General features: G+C 43.5%; 1 protein-coding gene across 2 annotated transcripts in view; it reads left to right on the plus strand.

The window, feature by feature from the left end:
* Window positions 1-18601: 18601 nt before the first annotated feature.
* The window catches only part of LOC147880639 (valine--tRNA ligase, mitochondrial 1-like), a 69474-nt gene continuing 65660 nt past the window's right edge, over window positions 18602-22415 (plus strand). The window contains exons 1-2 of one of the 2 annotated variants that reach the window (XM_087370466.1): window positions 18602-18908; window positions 19054-19231. In XM_087370466.1, coding sequence (XP_087226592.1) covers window positions 19229-19231 — 3 coding nt within the window. In that variant the 5' untranslated portion in view covers window positions 18602-18908; window positions 19054-19228. The remainder of the gene's footprint in view (window positions 18909-19053; window positions 19232-22415) is intronic. The other variant, XM_087370467.1, reaches the window with a different exon arrangement.

Raw genomic sequence — 22415 nt, forward strand, 5'->3', positions numbered from 1 at the left:
AATTGAGAGCTACATTTTCACTTTCAACATCATTGTCATCTGCGTTTTCAGTAAAAAGTTATAGCTCTTGCAAAAAGTGACGAAATTCATTTCATGCGAGGATTTTGTGTGTTGGATCTCCATATCCAGGCCACCATTTGCAATTCTGACACTTCCAGTGGATCCAGAGTGATTTCGTGAACTTTTGAAGCTCTGGTGAATCTCTTTCTACTCTGACATCTTCATTTTGCCATTTTCAATGTGAGTGGGATCTCTACATCCGGGCCTCCATTTGCAGAGCTGTCTGTCCCGTTGGATCTGGGACTGCCTGAAACATATGTCTACAAAGTTGCTTGCCATTCTATGAGGAATCGAGGGAGTTGTGATTCTCTGTGTTTTTCCATCGTCTTTTTGAAGGAAATTTCTAAAAGTTTCCAAGACCTTCTCATTGATTGCCATGTGGCATTTTGGTGAAGGTTAAGTTTTCTAAGGTTCATTTTTGCAAGTAAATGCAAGGGTTGACTGGCTCTTACTCCATTCCTGGATGATATTTTGGAGTTGTGGCAGAAGAGAGATATTTGCAGATTGTCTTCCTGAGTTTGATTATGTAGTGATGCCCATGTTTTGAGACATCCCAAGTTCTACTTTCACTAGTGGTCATTGCCATAAGGCCATGATTTCTTGGATATACCTTATGCAGATTACTCTGGTTACAGTCTGAGCCATATGCGCTCATTTGTGGTTTGCATTGGGTTGCAGTGGATGCTTTACAGGCCATTTGGATGCATTGCGATCCTTGTTGGATGCGTTGACAGGCCCAGATTGCCTTGTGGGATGCTTTATTGATGGACGTTTAGCACACAGATGCTATTTTATGCTGAGGGACAGCTTTGACATATTACAATGGATGCACAGGTTGTGCAATGATCTTTTGGATGGGACATTATTGATGCTTATGCCCATGAATGGTGTTTATGCTTGAGGCATTTGGCTCTTATTGGCATTATATTTGGCATTGTTTTGTCATTGTGTGTTGACATTTTCTTTTGGGCCAGATTTGCTTATATGGATGCATAGTATATGCACATGAGTCAGATGCATTTTGATGCTTTGAGCCTTGAGTATTGGTGACACTATCCTTCGTTAAAGCAGACATATTGGGTGCACCTAATATTTGGTGTGATTTCTCTTTTGCAGGTACTAGCATTTGGGATTTTGTTTCATTTGCATCATGGCATCCTCTTCCATGTCTGAAAAGGAGTTTTTCAGCATTAAAAAGTTTGATGGGACAAACTTTTCTTTGTAGAAAGAACAGATAAGGGATGTGCTTATTCAAAAGAAGTAGATTAAACCCTTGGTAGGGATTGAAGCTAAGCCTATAGATATGTTTGAGGATGATTGGAATGAGTTGGATGCATTAGCAAAGTCTACTATTATAATTCATCTTGCAGAGTCTGTTTATTTCACAGTAGTAAATGAGCAGACTACGGAAGATTTGTGGAAGAAATTGTGTACCACTTATGAGAAGGAAATTGACTCTAATAAAGTTTACCTCATGAAGAGGTTGTTTGACCTGCAAATGAAGGAAGAGGTCTCCATTGCTTCTCACTTGAATGATATCAATATTATTTTCAGCCAGCTTCATGCTCAGAAGATGAATTTTGATGCAGAGACTAAGGCAATATTATTTCTCTTATGTTCATTGCCATGCTCATGGGATACCTTTCGTACAGCTGTCAATAACTCTGCACCTAGTGGAGTTCTGAAGTTTGATGATGTTGTGGATAGCTTGTTGGTCGAGGAGATTAGATGGAAGTCTATGGATGGTAATAAGCAGGATGCAGCCTTAAATGGTCAAAGGGGCAAATCACAATTCAAGGGGAAGTCCCAAGAAAGAGGGAAGTCTCGTAGCAAATTCAAGGCACGAAACATTGAGTGTTACCACTATGGCAATAAGCAGGATGCAGCCTTAAATGGTCAAAGGGGCAAATCACAATTCAAGGGGAAGTCCCAAGAAAGAGGGAAGTCTCGTAGCAAATTCAAGGCACGAAACATTGAGTGTTACCACTATGGCAAAAAGGGCCATATGAAAAAGGATTGCTACAAGCTGAAAAGAGAGCAAAAGGACAACAAATTGGGGTGCAAATAAGAAGGAAAAGAGTCCAAGGGAGGACAAAGGAAAAATGAAGATTGAGGAGATTAATGCAATCCACTGATGATAGTGACAATGACATTCTCTTCATGTCTAGTCTACCTATAGACTTGCTCACCACTTTAGATGATGCATATTCCCAGGATTGGATTTTGGATTCTGGTACTTCATTCCATGTTACTCCCCATAGGGAATGGTTCTCCACTTATGACAATGGAAAGACAGGTTGTGTGCATCTTGGAAATAACTATGCATGTGACATAGTGGGAGCAGGTAACATAAAGTTTTCTTTTGCAAATGGGTCTGCATTTGTTTTGAAAAATGTGAGACGTGTGCCTAAGTTGACCAAGAGTCTTATTTCAGCGGGTTAGTTAGATGATGCCAGTTTTTAGACCACTTTTGGCTTTCAGAGTTGGAAAATTCAGAAGGGCTCTATGGTTTTGGCTAGGGGTGCCAAGTGTGGGACTTTGTATCCCTTACATGTATCATGGGTGTCTGATCATGTTGTTGCAATAACCAAGCAGCCAAGTACTTCTTTGTGGCATTGCAGGTTGGGGCTCATGCCCCCTTATACTCCAGAGCAAAATCTAGCTGTAGAACAAATGAACTGCACCATTCAGGAAAGGTTGCAATGTATGCTTTCCAATGCAAGTCTTTCTGGTGGTTTTTGGGCTGAGGCAATGAAGACTGTAGTGCATGTGATCAATAGATCACCTAGCAGGAGTTTGGATGGAGGCATTCCTGAAGAGGCATGGAGTGGTAAGAAGCCCTCTTACTCTCATTTGCACATATTTGGGTGTGAGGCATATGCACATGTGCCAAAAGAGCTTCGAAAGAAGCTAGATCCTAAGTCTAGGAAATGCATCTTTCTGGGTTATGGTGAAAGTGGAGAGATGGGCTATTGTCTCTAGGATCAGGAAGCAAAGAAAATCATACAAAGCCATGATGTGGTCTTCAATGAGAAGAAGATGCATAAGGCACCCATGAGGGATGTGGAAATGAGGAGAATCACTTTCCAGGATGTGAATCCACCCGCATATGTTGATACACAGCAAATTGTCCATGCACCGAATGTGCAGGAAATGGTGCCACCAGGTAGTCCCACAGGTACACAATCAAGGGCAGATGATGGATCATCTATTGGTGGCAATGATGAACCAAATGTGGCTTATATGCAGGCGGGACAGTAAGCTGAAGTGCCCTTGAGAAGAACATCTAGAGTGTCTAGACCGCCTGAGAGATTTGTTCTAGGGGTAGACTATGTGATGCTTACTGATTGCGGGGAGCCTTCTTACTATAGAGAGGCTATGATGTGCAAGGATCAGCACAAGTGGGAGTATGCTATGCAATCAAAGATGAGTTCACTCATAAAGAATAAGACTTGGGACTTGGTTTCTTTGCCACATGGAAAGAAAGCACTACCATGTAAATGGGTCTACAAGATGAAGGTCACAGGTGATGATGTGCATAAGTACAAGGCCCATTTGGTTGCTAAAGGGTTCAAGCAAGAGAAGGGTGTGGACTTTGATGAGATATTCTCTCCGGTTGTGAAGATGACCACACTTAGATGTGTACTTGGACTTGTGGCAATAGAGGATATGGAGCTTATGCAGATGGATGTCAAGACAGCTTTCTTGCATGGGGATTTGCATGAGGAAATTTACATGATACATCCGGAAGGCTTTGAAGAAAAGGGCAAAGATCATTTGGTTTGCAAGCTGAAAAAGAGTCTCTATGGCCTTAAGCAAGCGCCTAGAGAATGGTATCACAAGTTTGATGCTTTCATTCGGTCCCAGGGTTTCAGAAGAAGTGAGATTGATCACTGCCTCTACATTAAAAGGGCTCAGGATAATAGCCTGATACTCTTGGCACTTTATGTGGATGATATGTTATTGGCTAGCAAGAACACTTATGAGCTTGATGCATTGAAGGCCAAGTTGCATGAGGCCTTTGACATGAAGGATTTGGGACATGCAGGTCATATTCTTGGTATGCACATCATGCGTGACCGGAGTAGGAAACTCCTTTGGCTTTCACAGAAGGAGTATGTTACAAAATTGTTGCAGCATTTCAATATGGAGGGGGGGAAGGTAATAAGTACTCCATTGCCTCCATATGTGAAATTGAGTCAGGCAGATAGTCCCAAATCAAATGAGGAGAGGGCCATGATGACCAAGGTCCCTTATGCATCAGCAGTTGGGAGTCTTATGTATGCTATGATAGCTACTAGACCGGACATTGCATTTGCAGTGGGAGTTGTTAGCCGGTATATGGCTAATCCAGAAAAGAGGCATTGGGAGGTAGTTAAGTGCATCATGAGGTACATGAAGGGTACCAAGGAGGTGTGTATTTGCTTTGGCAGAGGAGAGATGCATGTATTTGGGTACACAGATTCCGACTATGCAGGGCATGTGGATAGTAGGAGATCCACTTCTGGTTATGTGTTCACCTTTGCAGGTGGTGCAGTGTCGTGGATGTCTCGTGCACAGAAGTTCATTGCTTTGTCTACCATAGAGGTCGAGTATGTTGCAACCACAGAGGGTTGCAAGGAGGCTATATGGCATGATCGGCTAGTGAGAGGTTTGGGAATTCATACAGGTGTACCGACATTGCATAGTGATTCTATGAGTGCTATTCAGCTAACACGGAATCCAATCTTTCATGCAAAGACCAAACACATTGAGGTTAGGTACCATTTTATCAAGGAGGTACTTGAGGACAAGCGCATAGAGCTTGTCAAGGTTCATATAGATGATAACCATGTAGATATGCTGACAAAGAGTCTACCTAGTTAGTGGTTTGAGTATTGTTGTGTATTGATGGGCATTGGATAGTATGCTCATTGGTTGTTCTCCCTGAAAGGCACATTGGCCTTTAAGTGGGAGGTTGTGGGGGTTAAGGCCACTATACCTTAACCCCAGTTATGTACAATACTCAAACACATATATATATGGATGAAATAGAAGATAAGGGTAATCTGCACCCACCAAAACTTGTGTCTCTCAAGCTTCCTCTCACCCTCTCAGCTTCCGTTGTGTCCTCACAAGTTCGACGTGCGGTAGGGGCATTCATTTGCTCTATGGGGACCTTGGCAGGTAGCGGGGGCCTCCGAGCAATTGAGTTCAGATCTCTTGCCCTTGCGTTTATGGGGGCAGTCTGGAATATGAGGACTTGTTGATCCTCTAGCGGGAGGTAGTGAGATATGGCTCCACTTCCCTCCTCACAAGGGTAATAATCATGAGGTCCATGATCAGGGTCCGTTTCCTCCTAGTCATTGGGCAACTCTTCAACCAACACTTGATTGACTGGGGCGATGCGAGGTAGCAGGGGTTGCGGGCCTAGTATGGGTGGAGGCAACAAAGCTAGTTGAGCACGGTACTAGCTAGAGCTAGCTACAGGGCCACCTTGCAGGAGTTGGGGGTTGGGTGGGGCGGTTAGGGCTAATGGGGGTCGCATTTGATACATGGGTTGGGGAAGGAACCTCGGGTAGCGACATTGGGAGGTATCATGGTCTATGGTAGTGTGCACAGTAGAGTGTTGGCCTTGCCCTTAGGTGCAGGCACTCATTGGAAGGGTGGTTGCCATTGCATACCCCACACCAGACATTGTCTCATCGTGGAAACAAGTGGGGGTTGCTCGACACTTCCTTGGAGGTTCCCACTCTCCATTGCTGACATAGCTGCTCCAACAAATTGGAGTCTAGCTCACTCACATCCAAGTTTTTAGGCTCATTAGCCTCCTTCTTAGTTGACTCTACACTCGAGGACCTAACTGATGGGGTTGTTTTGGAGGGGGCCGAGGCCTTATCCAAATCCACTTTGTCCATCATATTGTCACATATACGGATGGCCACTTTGCTGCATAGATCAAAGGAGGTGGGGTTCATCACCATGAGATGGTCATGCAGCTTTGGGTCTGTTAACTCGATAAGAAAGCATGGCAACAGTCGTTCGTCGCTCATTTGCTCATAGGGTTTGCAACGGGCATTGAGGTGCTTAATCCTTGCAATGTAATCCCTAAGGGATTCCTTGTCATTTTGTTTCACCCCATACAGCTGGTTGATCGGGCTCCATTTATGACCGAGTGAATCCCACAATAAAATCCTTTCTCAACGTCTCCCAGTTGATCTTTTCCTTTGGGGTGAGAGCTCTATACCATTGACCTGCCTTGCCGTCCAGGCTAAGGCCGCGAATGCATTGGCCATTTCAAGGTCGCGTGGTGCTCTAAAGGCTTCACAAATCTGCTCGAACCTTTCCACGTGAGAGATCGAGTCTCCTTCTCTGAGGAACTTGGTCATCATCTTGGAAATGGCTATGGGACGGCTCCTCGAGGGGTTTGTCATCCTCCCTATAGGGAACACTAGGGCGAGTGGCGGTGGTGTTAACCCCCTTTCTAGGGCGTTCACCAAAATACGCATAGCCTCATCAGTCCAACACTGTTTGAGTAGCTAGCGGAGGTGGTGTTGCTATGGGCCTGATGGATCATAGGGCTGCCCTTAGGCCTTGACCAGGTGGTAGTGTCTAGGTAGTTGATGGTGTCGGCATTGGGACCGAAGTGCCCATGCCTGCATTCATTAGCACAACCGATAGAGATGGGAAGGAACGGACTCCTAGAGGTGGGGGGTCCTGGGGCATGGTAGCATTGGTCCCATGCTACGGGCGGTAGGGTGGAAACTACGGCACCCTAAAGTTGAAGAAGGCTGGTGGGGCCGGGGCTATCAGAGGGTCGTCAGGCATTCCACCTTGGAAGTTCCTATCGATGTGGGTCTTGTCTATGAAGTTCCCTCCTCCATAAATCCTCATCATCCATGCTCTCCCACGGGGGGGGTTTGGCATAAGAGGAGGAACCTGGATTGGCGAAAGTAGTTTTTGACCCGATTTGTGGCTTGAGAACTGCATGTTGCTGGCCTTCCCTCCCTGCAGACATGCCGACGGCAAAGGGATTCTCCATGTCTATCGACTCTGTTCTTCCCAAGCAGTCGAACATATTAGAGAACATACCTCTAAGCCTAGATGCAACCGAAGGTGCAGGAGAGTTGGGAGAGGCTACACTCGTGAAGGGGGCTTCCGATGCCCTTGGACCTGTGGGGTCTTGCATCATGGCTCTCTGTGTCATCTGAACTTGATTGAGTTTCTGGGCGGGGTCCTATGAATGAGTGGAGGCTAGGAATCGAGCTGCCGGACTCCTAACTAGGATGGAAGGTGGGCTGAGCATAGCTCAAAGCACTTTCCTCTTACACTGGACCCTTTGGCAAAATTCTTCCACACCTCAGGTGCATGTGGGGTGCCTTTGGCTGGGGACACCTAAGCTGAACTGAGGTTCTGGAATTTTCTGTTAATTCCTAAGCTACCCCAGATGTATAGCATCGGTCGACGAGGTAACACTATAGCACTGGTCGGCGAGGTAACACTACAGCACCGGTCGATGGGCTATGGGTATAGCAATGGGCAATGTAGTACGGTTTGGCAATGAGCGACAGCGTAACCTTTCACCGAACGATCGGTGGAATAAGGAAATGGCACCGGTCGGTGGGAAAATAGTTGCCACATGGTCGGTGTGATAGGAAGGACGGAGTATCCCCACGGGCATAGGGATACGATATGACACCAATCGATGGGAAAATGACTCGGTGGGATAGTATAGCGACGACGACGTAGTACACGGACAACACCAAATGGCAAGATTTCATAGCGATGAGCGATGCGATGCAGTAACGCGACGGTAGAGGGGAACGATTACGAATACAGCTGGAGGGGTAGTTTCACCGCACCGACGGTGGGATAGTAAAATAGCAACGGTCGGCGGGGAACCACTACAGCACTAGTCAATGACTTGTCAGATCGGTGTGGAAGTAACTCTAACAAGCATTAACTCCAAGCGGTGGGATGAACCGTGGTCAAGGCTTAGGTCAGCAGGGGGAAGTGCTATCATGCCAGGTCAACGATGTTTGATCGGCAGGATCCGGCTAACACGCCAGTCGGTAGCATGTAACCTGATAGCGCTAACTCGGTGGGGTAGTCAGACACAGTTGCGCTGACTGAGATTGGGTGATTTCTGAGGATTTTGCTGTTTTTGTTCCTATTTTTTTGTGATGGGGGGCTACTACACTACCTAATAGGTATTGGACAGATTCCAGAAAAAGCTAGACAAATGGAGAAGCTTCCAAGCCAATCTGGCTAGCAATGCCAAGACCACAAAAAGCATCTGAAGTTCAAGCTGTGCTGCTAGAAACCTTGGACAGAGTCCAATTCAACACAACAATAAACGGGATCCAACTAAAGTGCTACTACTTCAACACGCCAAACACTTTTTGGGAGTCAAAATGCAAAAACTCAGAAAAGGGAAGTTCTAGAACATAAAACTACTTCAAAACTTGACAAAAATCCTTAGTTTTGTTGTTTTTTGAGGTGATTAGACTACACACACACCTTAGCAATCAAGTTTACTATGTTCCTGTCAACTTGAAACACCAAAAAGCAACCAAAACAAGCTTCCCAAGCTCAAAAATGGCATTCCTACATGAAAAAAATGATTTCCGTCCTCTCTTTCTCTCTCTCTCTCTTCTCTCCTACAACTCCACTTACAAGCTCCAAGTTAAGCTTGAGAACTTGTGCGATGGGAATATAACGAAGGGAGACAAGTGCAAATGCAAAAGCATATATTTTTTCCTTGGCAGTGGTGCCAAAAATGTGGTGTGGTCTCAGCGGTGACTCACGTGTCATGGGGTAGTTGAAGATATGCCGACAGAGCTTCCACTCCTAGCTAATCCATATGGGAGCAATGCATAGCATGAGCTGTCCACAAGTGTCACTCAAGCGGCCTCCGAATTGTTGCAATGTGGTTTCATGCGAGAAAGGGGGAAAGGGAAGAGGGAAGGGAGAGAGAGAGGGAGAAGGAGGGAGGAGAAGGAAGGGAAGAAGGAGAAGGGAGTGAAGGGGGATAGAGTGACAACCACAAAGGCACTACAATGGAAACAAGAGAACACCCAAAACACTCTCTTGGAAGAGAAGAGGGAGCTTGTATTCAAACTTGTGCAAACAACAATGAAGACCAAAGTCAAACTTTTGGCCTTTTATACAAGTCACCTTTTGAAGGGAGGGCCAACCCTTTTCCTTTTTAGCACTCTCCCTCACTTTACAACCATGGGCTCTTGGGCTCATAGGGCGCCAAGGCATATTGCTATTCTTACCGACTCTCCCTACTAGCGGAAGTAGCACTTTTGTTAACCATATTAAAGTGCTTGGGACAAACCTAGTGTTAGGAGGTGGTCCTAACCGGTTCCCAAATAGCGCTTGTGTTAGCCTCGCCACTCCTAGGCTCAAGTGATTTGGGGCTCAAACTCCCTGAGCACCCTCACACCTTCACTTGTTTGGTGTTCGAACCTCATGAACACGGCTCAAATCCTGGAGTGACAAGGCTAGGCTTCCGGGAAACACTCAAGGTAATCCCGAATGTTGTTGGGAAGCCTTTTCTTCAGAATATTTGGGGAACAAACTCCCTGAGTTTGAGCTGTATTTCTTCCAGGGCTATTTTCGTTGGTGTCGCTATTTCCTGTGGATGTGGAGCTGAACAATGCCAAGAAATAAACTGAATATGAAACAAAGCGAGGAGACCGGGAATCTCATCAAGGTTGAACACCGCTCTCAAAGTTTGAAAAAGTCAGGTGCGACGACCATGGAAACGAGTAAATATTGCACAAGGGAGACCATAGAGACTGAGCAAAGCGAAGTTAAAAGACTTTAACAGAGTCTAGAGGTGAAGGTAGGCTATGAGCACAAAAGGCATCCAATCGAGAGTGCATGAGTAGGAGAGAAACAAGGGTTGTGACTTACTGAAGAAATCTATAGTGCACGAGCTTGAGAAGACCAGTAGTAGACCATGAAGTAAGACAGAGCAGCAATGGACTTGAGCCCTTAGCAAGGCGGCATTCAGCAGCAGCAACAAAAAAGGCAAGTCTCTCCTCTATGACTATCAGAGCTATGCAACACAGAGCGCATTACTAAAATGCACGACAAATGAAAAGGAGAACATCAAGAGATAATTCCATGTAGTAAGACAAACATTAAAAACAAGAGTGAGTCAATCGTGCCGTTTATTTGGGCCACATCGTTTACTACCAGCTAAAAGCAAGAGGTAAAGCATAAGTCACTAAGGGAGAACAAACACACAATCAATCCATAAACAAAGAGAAAGAGCGAAAGAAGAGGTTGACCTACGAACTGGGAGAAGCCATTGTTAGGGACCGATGGAAGCAGCAAAAATGAGGGAGACAATAAAGGGATTCACGTGTGTGTGTGTGTGTGTGTGTGTGTGTGTGAGAGAGAGAGAGAGAGAGAGAGAGAGAGAGTGTGTGTGTGTGTGTATTTGGGGGGGGGGGTCACATCTTTAAGGCTCTCAGCAATTGTCGAGTTTTTATAAATGTAAAATCCTCTGTTCAATTTTTGCTCGATATAAGTTTTTAATTTTTATATAATCTGTTATTGAACGTAGATGTACATTGTAATCTCTTTTGCTCAACTTTCACTCAATAAATTATACTTTTTCCCTCATTTATATTTATTGCAACAAGGACTAAAATACCAATAAAGAAGGACTACAATTTCCTTGGTTTATGACCAAAATAGCACTAAAATAACTCCAACGACCCACTGTTGTGGTTGCATGGAGATACATCTAGAAAAATACAATCAAACTTTCATAAAATGCAATTGACGATATGGCCCTTGAGGAGTCTCCTCTAGGGGCAAGGGCCATATCGACATGCATTATACAATATCCAAGATGCCACTGGACAGAAATGGCATGTCGATATGGCCCTTGCCCCTAAAGGGGATCCCTTAAGGGCCGTATCATCAATTATATTTTGCTTGGTTGCAAAACGAATACATTTTCCTTAGTACACAAATATATAACTCCAAGAACCAGCACAGTGGCTGTCATAGATCTCCTTCTATTTGCCAGTGCGCTGGTCGTCATAGATCTCCTCCTATAATACATAAAAATAGATAATGAAGCTATAACTTTAAGAACCAGCGTGGTGGTCTCTCCAAGACAACCTTGAATTCTGGGTGATGACAGGTCGTCGGGCGCTGAGGCGATGCTCAGAATGATAGATTGCATCTCATTATTATGCCAAGAACCAGTGCAGTGGTCTCTCCAAGCCAACCTATGATTTTCATGGGCAAAGCTGAATGAGACAGTTGGTAAGTCTAGAGATTGCGTTGCGACGGTGTTCAAAATGATAGATTTTCTCATTATTACACCAAGAACCAGCGCGGTGCGATGATAAGTGGTCAGGTGGCTTAGGCCAGAGACTATGCTGTGCGAAGTAGTGCAAAGATGCTATGTGTCGAGCTATGTGGTGTTCAGAATAAATAGATTACGTCTCATTATTATGCCAGTGCGCCTTTATGACGTCAAAAAAAATTTTCGATGAGGGCGTGGGTCCGCACAAAATCAAATATTCACCCAGAAGCGCATCGCATCGCTGCTCCAAAATGGCCCCAAAAATAGTTTCATGATTGGCTACACCCAAGCAAACGTTGACCCTTCTATAAGTCATGCCAAGTTGATATTAAGATCCTACTACACCACACTTCTACTCCATATAGCATGGTTTGTAATACATGTGTGATGAATAGTATATGCTGTGTGTGCCATCTTCTCATGTCACTATTATTACAATCATTCTCAAACCCATAGTATTTGCCCCATCTGGAATCAATGCTCCATTCTTTGCATTGGTGGCTAGTACATCAATGCCAAGGTACTTTTGAGTGCACCACCTTGATTGTCATCATGGTGTCAATGGCAATATGCAGCTCATCATGGCTTGCAGGAGAGTAAGATAGAGGGTGCAAGGTAGGAAAGCTAAAAGCCTTGGTTAAGGCATAAGGAATAGATTGTGGGGCAAGGAAATAAATGGCATAGTATCAAAATGACAATGGAAGACACTTTTGCAACATTTGCAGAGGGAGAAACAACTAGAATAAAGAAGAAACCTTACATAGCAACAGCAGGAAGCAGTTGTAGATGCATGCATTGGATCATTGCCATGAGAGCAAAGAACACAAGGTGTGATCACAATTGGTGGGAGCATTTGAGGCAAAAACATCAGTCCATTCAGGTGAATACCAGTCTCTACTCTTGAGTCATCACAAGATTTAGCCTACACCCTAAACTTCATAGAGTGACAACCCTACTAGCTTGGTCAAGGCACAGGGAATAGATTGTGGGACGAGAAAAGAAATGGAACAATATCAAAATGGCAACAGAAGAAGACAGTTTTGCAACATTTACGAAGGGAGAAACAACTAGAAGAAAGAAGACTCCTTACATAGCAGCAGTAGCAAGAAGTGGTTGTAGATGCACGCATTGGATCATTGCCATCAGAGTGAACACAAGGTGTGGTCTCACAATTGGTGGGAGCATTTGAGGCAAAAACATCAAGCCATTTAGGTGAATACCAATCTCGAGTCATAACAAGCTTTAGCCTGCACCCTAAAGTTCATAAAGTGACAACCCTGCCAACACCTCAGGGGCTGTATTTCCAAGAGATGATGCTCTCTAACTTGAGAAATGGCCTATAGAAAGTGAAAGGCGTGCACAACTTAGACCGACTAACTGCAAAAAGAGTGACATTAGCTACGTTGGTATCTCCCAAAATAAAGGAGAAACATATTAGGTGCACAACATCAAAGATGTTGTCAATTAGAAGAGCCAACATGGTTTTAGTAGAGCTAGATACATAGCAAAAGGAATGTAGGATCATCCCGATCTGAAAGTCTATGGACTTCAATAGAATGCATGAAAAGGAGAGATAACTTAAGTGCGGAAGTCAGTGATAGAGTGACAGCATTCTGGCATGAGAATACGGGAGTTTTAGTAAATAAGAAGGCCATCTGCAAAAAAGCGAATGGGAATGCAAGAAGTGGAACAAGCATAGCATACACATGCTTGATAACATGCAGATCAGTGGTGGCTACCTAAACCAGCCCGGTGGTTGTCTATGATTGAGTTTTGGACTAGCTTAATTATTTAATTTCTAAATGGGACTCGCTTGGACTTAATGTGATTGTCTTAAACTAGCTCAATGTTTAGAACATCATGCAATATATCACCATGATGGTTCTAGTCAGACATCAGTTATGTGATTGTCCTAACCAGTGTGGTTGAGCAAAAATCAATATCAATATATTTCACAATAGAAATAAATAGCAATATATTGTTATTGTTTGATTGATGACCATTCTAGTGGTTGAAATAATTGTGTTTCCTAGCAATTAAATTAGTTCAGTTTATTTTCAAAATGATTCAAGTCATATACTAGTCAATTTATAAATCGGGCATGCTTGGACTTAATGTGATTATCCTAAACCAACCCAACCGCTAGAACATCATGCAATATATCATCAAGCTAGTTGAAGTCAAATAGCAGTTATGTCATTGTCCTAAACCAATGTGGTTGAATAGAAATAAACAAAAATATATTTTGCAATTAAACTAATTGATGATCGTTGAAATTGCTATCTTTCCTAGTAGCTAAATTAGTTTAGTTTAATTTATTGGCTAGTTCAGGTCATACACAAGCTGCCTTGGACTATGACCATCCAAAACCATCCCACTGGTTGGAACAACAATATATAATTGAGCTAATTAATGTGATTGTTCTAAGCTAAGTTTTGTTATTATCTAATTAATGACCAACCCAGTGGTCAAAATTGTTGTGTTTCCCATTAGTTAAATTAGTTTAGTTGTCTAATTTTTTAGCTAGCTCGAGTCATAAACGGGCTGGCTTGGAGTTAATGTGATTGTCCTAAACTAGCTCCATGGTTGTAATAGCAATATATTATTGAGCTAGTTTAGGTCAGACACCATGTCCTAAACTAGCCCGATGGTTAAAATTGTTTTGCTTTCTAGTAACTTGATTAGACTTTACTTTTACACATACTATGTTTATTTTCCTCATAGTAGTGCAAAAAGGGGGAATAAGATAATGTTGCATGTCTTAAAAAAGAAAAGAACATCGTTGAAACCATATGTGCCATAAGTTGTTGAGCTCACACAACAGTCGAGTTCCCTAGCATTCTATTAGGAACATCCCCCAAAAGAATGCAAGCATAATACAAAGGCACATACAAGATTTGGCTACGAACCATGATGGAAGAACTTTCCGAAATTCATGTCTTCTTTGCCTCCTAGCACACTCCTAGTTTCTGTGGTCCTTCAACCAGGTTTGGTGGTACTGAAACAAGATGTCTAGCTATAGCATGTAGTCAATCCTGAGTTCTATCTCCCCTTTGTTGTCCTGGGGCAGAGAATATGATGTAAAAGCCATAAAACTTTTGAACCTTTAATACAAACTCTCATTTCTAGGGGAAAAAAAGGTTGCATGTTGCATGCTGTTCTTTGCATGCCAAGATGGAGAGGCCTTGACGAGTGAATATTATATGCACTATCATATTTTTAGGAGTATCCTTGTCAATATCATATATACCTTTAGTAGCTTGTATATTATATGCATTATGTTATATGCATCCATGTGAATACAATGAGCATGAATCCAGGAGTACTAATTTTTATTATAGTTTAATAATTGTTCTTTGCACACTTGAAATCTTATTTCCCGCATGTTGGGTGAGCAGGTGTAGTTCCATCTAAAGTTTATGGCTTAGGACCCTAACCTTTTGATTGGGCAAATGAGTTTTGATCATTGTAAGCCTTGGTATGTCAGGAAACTCAAAGACAAGAATATGTGTTGTTGCAAAACACACATAGACTTTGACTTGACCTGGCAAGCTTTGAATGACTTGAGATATGGTCGTGTTGGAGCATTTCTCCATGGAGATAGATGCCCATGTCTTGCAAATGAATGCATAGTCTGTAGGCCACCTGGATCCTCATCATGTGTTACAAGGGAGACCGAGTTTGGTAGCCTAAGGCCTCTATGGGAGCTACTGGTCTGCCCAAAGGGAGAATTTGAGTGGCATCGTATTGAATACATTCATGGCATATGCATGGATTGTAGTTTAAAGAAGAGGCAATTTGATGTTTGTCCAAATGAAATGATGGAAGACAGCTCTATTGCTCTACGATGAAGGAGAATTGAATATGTTAATGTTGAAGGATCAGAGAAAAAGAGATGGCTACTACTATCATACAAGAGAACTCGGCCAAGGGAGCTTATAGATCACTTGGTTCAATCCATCCCAAAACAAATAGCATGATAAGCATTTCAGGAAGTGCCTTGCCGATTTTCCCCATGACACTATTGTCTCTCTTATAGATTTTGCAAAAAATTACTCACTTCAAGAACAAGATGAGATACAAAGTGCTCATTGGTACAACAAGCAGATAGCAATTCTAGAGCATATCACGTATAGTCATTTGCTTGAAGAACTTACCAAAATCCACACTAACCTACACCACAAGCATGATTAACCTTAACAATAATATCAAATCAACCACAACTAAGCCCCAACCTATTTGCTTCAACTCCAGCCCCAAGGGAATCAAGGTGGCTTACCGCTATAATGCTTGTAGGGGTCAAGATACTAAAGAAATCTAGAAGAAGATACCAACTAAGCATCAATATGATCCAAAAATTCAAAGCCTTTATGGGGAATTCATTATGAATAGGATGAAAACGAAGGCACATCATTAGAGGAGGTCCTTTCTCTTTTAATAGGATGTGACTTCCTTTAATAGCCAATGCATTACTACCTTAATTGTGGAGTCCTCCTCGCGTGTCTTAAGACTTTAAGAGTTCAGATTGTGCTTGCGCCGCCTGATTCAGGCATGCAAATCATAGCGAGATCATAGCTAAAGATTAAAATATTCAGTTACCATAAATTAATTGAGCAAATGTGTTGGTATATACGGCTACAGGTCGAGTGTTCGAGTGTGGATGGGCTTGCATGGTGGATAGTCAGTCAAAGTATATTGGCTATTAAAATAATGGGGCCCCAAGTTGCTAGGAAGCCAAGAACCCCCCCCTCCCAAGTGCTTGCCAACGCTCACATGAGTTTGGAAGGTGGCATTAGGGGGCTCGATCCCTTGCCGACCAGTGGGGATGCAATAGCTCATACCACTGCAAAGTCGCCTTGGTTTTTGTGTGTAAAGGGGATACGCTAGACAAGCAATGAGGTTGGCAAGAAACCATTTGGTGTTTATCAGCCCTAAAATAACAACAAAAAGGGGGCATGGATGCCTTTCAGTTAGGGCACAAGTGTGCGTCGGCATTGCCTTCTAGTATAGTGATAAAGCAATGTAAAAGAGAAAGCAAACGATTTTTCAAAGGGGGTTGGGCTATTAAAATACAATTTTTGTAACATAATCTCCATAAATGGCAATTTGAAACACCATTAATTAATTTGAAAAAAATACATGTGGAAATTCACGAGAGGAGTTTCAATCCTCCACTATAGACTCTCTAAGGAGGTAGTGCTAACAAATCTTCAAAACCTATTGCTTCTAGCATAAGCCCAGAGCGGGTGCTCTCCATAGGTGCAAAAAGGATGGTAGAGTTAAAAAAAAGAAACAAGAAGAAAAAACAAATCTTCAAAACTAGACATAAGCATCTAACTCATTACCATGTTTTTGGTAGAAGGAAATCAGCAAATGGATGTAAGAGCTCAATCGCATATTGTGTGCATTACTAGGAGACAAAGGCCATTTTAATGAAGCCAAGATTCCGATATGGAACCTCGTGAGAGCTACAACAACTCATAGTGTTTGGCATTATTATAATTTATTGAGTTTTCAAGCGTGGCCTAATGATGTGCATATCACTGCTCTGATGGAGATCTTGGAGCTTGTTATATATTTATGCGATAAATGATTGCAGACCTTATAAGTATATTGAATTTTGAAGATGCTATAGAAAAGTAGTTTCTTTGAAGTTGTAATGTTTTCCTTTTCATTGCTACAAGTACTGAACCCTTGCTTTGCACGGGCAAAGATGCATGACCATTCTCAACCACTCCCCATCTGAAGGTGGATCTTCCCTCAGCCAGCACCAGTAGAATGATTGATTCTTAGTTTGCTAATCAATTTACCTTGCATACTTGGATTGGCTTTTGAGATTTTGGCTAAGTCTTAACCCATGGCTCTGAGGCCTTCCATCTCCTCCTTTCATTCCATTAACCTTCCATCTCCTCCTTCCTCCCAAAGTTGAACTTCCATCTCCTCCATTCCATTGACCTTCTGTCTCCTCCTTTCCCCTAAAGCTGCCTCTTGTCTTTCCACCTCCTCCCCATTCAAAGCCTGCCTCTTGTCTTTCCACCTCCTCCCCTCTCTAAGCCTCTTGTCTTTCCACCTCCTTCCCTCTCCAAGCCTCCATCCAAGAGCTCCTTCTTTGTGACATGTGGCGGGCTCTTCTCCTCTAAGCTGCCACGTGTCCTCTCATTTTTTCTCTCTTGTCCATGGTGGTTAATAGGTTAAAGATAGTGGAGCTCTTTTGTAAATTTCCAAGTGTAATTTTTAAGAAAATTAATTAAGTTGTGTGTTTCAAATTGAGATCATCATTAAAAAATTGCTTTTTAATAGCCCAACACCCTTTAAAATATAGTTTGCTTTTTCATCGGCATCCAAAAGTGCTTGCTTTATCACTAAACTTGGAGGCAGTGCCCACATGCACTTTTGCACTCTTGTTTTATTTCACTAATAAAATTCTCTTTCTTTGGGTTAAAAGAAAAAACAAAACATGTGGCACAAATTTGAAACTTCAAAACCCCTTAATTCTCCCACGTCAAACAGGCCTTTTAAAAAAAAAAACAAGATGAATGATATTTGATCATTCATAAGGCCTGCCTAAGATAAGAAAAGCGAAAAAGAATACCCTGGATATGATGTGTAGGAAGACTCCAGGAGATAAAGGAAGGAGAGAGAGAGAGAGAGAGAGAGAGAGAGAGAGAGAGGTGGAGGATTCCAAGGGAAAGAAATAGAGGGTGGAGAAAATGGTGGAGGATTTCAAGGGAAAGAAATTGAAAGTGGGGAGGTAGACCAATCATAAAATTTGGACTTTCACAAAAAGATATCTCTGAATTTTGGCTTTCATGGAGCACACCCTGGTCACTATACCCTTCCTCCCCGGGGCGGGCCAAAAAAAAGCTTACACCCCCACTCACCCACCTGTTTTTTTGGGCCTATCGAGAGGCACTTAGGGCCTTATGTCATGGAAGGGAAATACGTAAGAAATAGCTATTTCTGTTATGCTATGCAAATGCACCATGGAAAATAGAAGGGAAATAGGTGGAAAATAGGGTGGGACCAGGGGAAATAGCACTCCATGCTCTAGACCTCAAAATGCTATTTCCCACACTCTTGAGAACCATTGATGTGACATTTCCTTTATAGCATGTCTCATTTTCCCTTGGATCATTATGTCATGCATCACAGGAAAAACATCAGAATTAGGCTCTTTCAAGGGAAAAGCATCCAAAATAGCCATCATTATTTCCCCCCTTTTTCCCCTCCATGACATAAGCCCGTTAGCTGTGCACGCGCGAGGCGCCGGCCAAGTAGAGGTAGGCAAGCAGCCCTACCACTCGGCGTGCGCTTGGCGACATGAAATGGGCCATGGTGTGGAAAGGAAGCTAGTGCTTGCTTGAGCCGCAAGTCAAAAAGTCCAAATTCTCTCAAAAACCGGAGATAAAACGATTTCTACAAGCATTAACAAAACACTTTGGCTTAGTGCATCGGTCAGTGGCGGCGTTTGCCCCGGAATTCGACGCTGGGTACTATCCCTTCATCTTCTTCCTTGTTGACAAAGAGCAAGGTATGCAAAATGAGCTCGTTACTCTTCCGTTTTTGCATTTAAGTGGTTGTTTACCCTTCAGGCCGTCCACTGGATCCATCGACGTGATTATACGCTTCAATTACATTATATTTGTTTTTTGTTCACTTGCCTTTCTTATGATTAGGAGAACGCCCTCGTTGTTCAGCGTGGCATCGAGAACTATTTCCAAACTACTTGAGCAACATAGAACATAGCCACTGATATTCTGCTCTAGGTGTTCTCATACTGGTGGTTGTGCAGCAAGTTGCCTTTGGCCTTCATAGTTTCTCAAGACTCAGGCATCTCTTCCAGCAACAATCATGGTTTGTACATCTCCATCCTGTCCTACTCCTGTGCGGCTCTCGTCTTCTTAATGCACGATCGCATCGCATTGCTGTTCTTTTGACGGTGTGGGTTTAGTTTGGGGTTTGAGTTTTAATGCTAATTCAGAACTATGGTAGCTTGCGAAACAGAGAGTGTTTCCGGTAGAAGGATGAAGGAGGTCTTGTGCATTGTAACCAAATGAAAGCCAAGAAGTGAGACAAATTAACAAGTTCTCATAGCATACTCCCTAGTCACAAAAATATTGAGCAGTGCTTCTCAGTTCAGGACCCCTTTTTTGTAGTACCACCTTGCAGTATGTAGTTCTGGAAAAGAAGTACCATCGGTGAGGAGAGAGACAGAACTAACCGGAGCAATTGACTTTGAAACGTTTAGTCCTTGGCATTTGGGCATGTAGGAGCAAGAAACAGCATTTGGAGACAGCTTGGGTTAAATTTTGGGAGTGAAATTGAGAGATTTTATAGCTGAGCCTTGGCAAGGGAAAAGGTGGAAAAATGATTAAGGGTTTTGATTTTGGTGTATCTATGGTTTTCTCTAAGGAATTATGTCGTTGACTCAACTCTCGTAAAGTGATCAGACCATCAAAATCGGCCCAATCTTGAAGCTCCTAGACAGTGTGCTCGACCTGTCGTTTTGGGGCTGTTTATTAATTGTTGTCCCGTGAAATAGACTTCTTTTAAGTATGAAGGAAACGGCCAAGAGCAAAGCACTGAAGGTGCAAATACAACATGCATAGCATTTAAAAAACAGTGTTTTTGCTAGTAGAGGTCTCTTCTGAGGCAAATTTGGGGGGGCAGGAATGTTGGATGGGACCAACTAATCTGATCCAGAAGATAAAGATTTGGTGCTACTTGGTTGCAAGGGGAATATGGGAGATTACAAAAGGATTAGAGCTGAAACCAAGGATCAGGTGAATGCCAAGGGCAGGTTGTGAAGGGTGCCAATCCGATGAATGTTAGAGAGTGGGTGCTCAAAGATGCTGAGGCACTATCAATGATCAATAGGATGCGTGTGTATATGGTGCTTCTGCACAGTGGTGACTGCATACGACGGTTGGATGAATTTGAAGGATCTGTTCAAGACCTTATGTTGCACAAATTGTGACATTCCAAAATCAGTTGTTCACACTGACAATGGATGAGGGAGCGTCACGTGGTGAATGTCAAGGTGCTTGGAGATCAATTGGTCGCAGATGGATAGCAGCCAATTGCCGGACAGACTGAAGTTTCAGGAAGATACAATGGGTTAGTATGACTTTGACAGCTGGAGAACAATCGATGCCTAGGAGCTTGGTCTGTTTTTGCTTCAGGAGGAGGCCTGATAAGAATTTTTCTGAAGAAGCCAGCAACAGGAAGGTATCTACCACCTCCAGTGAAGGGGTAAAGGTAAGGGCAAGCCCGAAAAGGGTAGCCAAAGAAGAAGGATCCTTCAGAGGATGGGGAATGTGTTGGAGTTGTATGCATCTCATAGTGAGTGAGGGCTCTTTTGTGGGTGTGCCTGCCCTTATTTAGGTGAGGATAGGATATATTTAGAGGCCTTTTCAAGGCTGTTGGAGGGGCTTTTTGGCCCAGTCTCTAGGGCTGGTTGGCCACGCCTTTTAGGGCCCAGACCTTGGTCAGGTTTAGCCAACTAGGTTGGGTCAACTGACCAGCCTGGTCGGTTGCCCTGGTAGGCAGGCTATATATAGCCCTGCCCACTCCACATCACATCATCACTTCTGGAGCATTTCTCTTCCCCTCTGTTGGTTGTATTCCCCTGCTATATATACAGTTGCCTCTATCTGTACAGATTCTATCCCTCTCTTATGAATGCTTCCGCACTGCACTCCACTCTCACATGGTATCAGATTTCTAGGTCGGCTAGACGTTGAAGGGGCCTGATAATTCGCTGCTGCTGTATACTCCAGAGTCTCTACCTGCATGTGCGTGGAGGCATCCTTTGGAGGCGGCTGTTGCTTGCAGTCTGCTCCTCTAGTGTTCTGTCCAGTTTGGGGCTGTTTGGGAGAGCAAACCAAGGCTTCTGAGGCATGATTGGAGCGGCCCTTGAAGGTGTTTGCAGGAGTCCTACTAGGCGGTTCATAGGGGCTGTTTGTTTCAGTTCCAGGCAGCAATTTCGAGCTGTTAGCATCTTGCAGGTGTGGTTCGGGGCAGTTTGCCCACTTCAAGGACAGCCAGCAGAGGCTCACAGTGTGGACAGGAAAAGGGGGCGGTGCGGGGTATTGTTTCAGCCCATATCCCACCCACCCTTATTGCATCGCGCATGGATGAGACCATTGCTTGTGTCTTGTCCAAGATCGTATAGATCCAGGTGAGTGGTGGTTTTTTTTCCTGCTAGTATCAGCACTCTAATGGTGAGAGCAAGAAGCAACTACAAAAGTGCCACTATCATGATCAACATGGACAGGTTTGTAGAAAGAAGAAAGGTATGGGAAAAAGGAGGTCCACCAGTCCAAGAATGAGAAGTCTGAACCAGCAAGTCTAAACATAGTAACATAGGAGCTTTTCTTAGTAGTTGCTCTTAGTACCCCTGAGATCAGATATACAGGCTAGGGTGTGAGATCTAGATGCCTTTGTTGAGGTGAAGGAGAGCAAAGGTTGATCAGATTATGAGATCAAGGATGAAGCTGTCGACACTAGGAGGGTGAGAGGGAATGCGTAATGCGTAACAAAGGTGAAATTTACATGTACTTTTTAGTTTGGGCAGCCTTGGAGACCCCTCTTGTTGGTGCCTCCCCCAAGTGTGGGCATAGTCTTCCAAATGCAGAACAGCAAACCTGACTTTACTTTGATTGCTCTTAGAGTATAACAGATGGGACATTGACCTCCAACGCCCCCTCTTAATGATGCAACTGTGGGCCAATCCCCATACATCGAATGAGGTGTTCCATTTGCTCCCATGGGAGCACCTTCGTGAATACATTCGATAGGTTGTCTGGTCGGACAGTACATAAGCTCGATGACGAGCTCTCGAACAAATTGGTAATGGACCTCGATGTGCTTTGTCCGTGCATGGAACACGGGGTTCTTTGCGATGTGAGCCACAATGTCTCGCACGCTGCTATGCACACAGCTCCGTACTCCGCCTCTGTAGATGAAAGGCCAAATGAGGGCTGTTTCTTGCTTAGCCATAAGATGGCCCCTGATGCACGCACAAAATAGTAGCCTG

This window comes from Dipteris shenzhenensis, chromosome 32 (assembly GCF_047967505.1).
Source record: "Dipteris shenzhenensis isolate YYH24624 ecotype China chromosome 32, Dip_SZ_1.0, whole genome shotgun sequence".
Lineage (NCBI taxonomy): Eukaryota > Viridiplantae > Streptophyta > Polypodiopsida > Gleicheniales > Dipteridaceae > Dipteris > Dipteris shenzhenensis.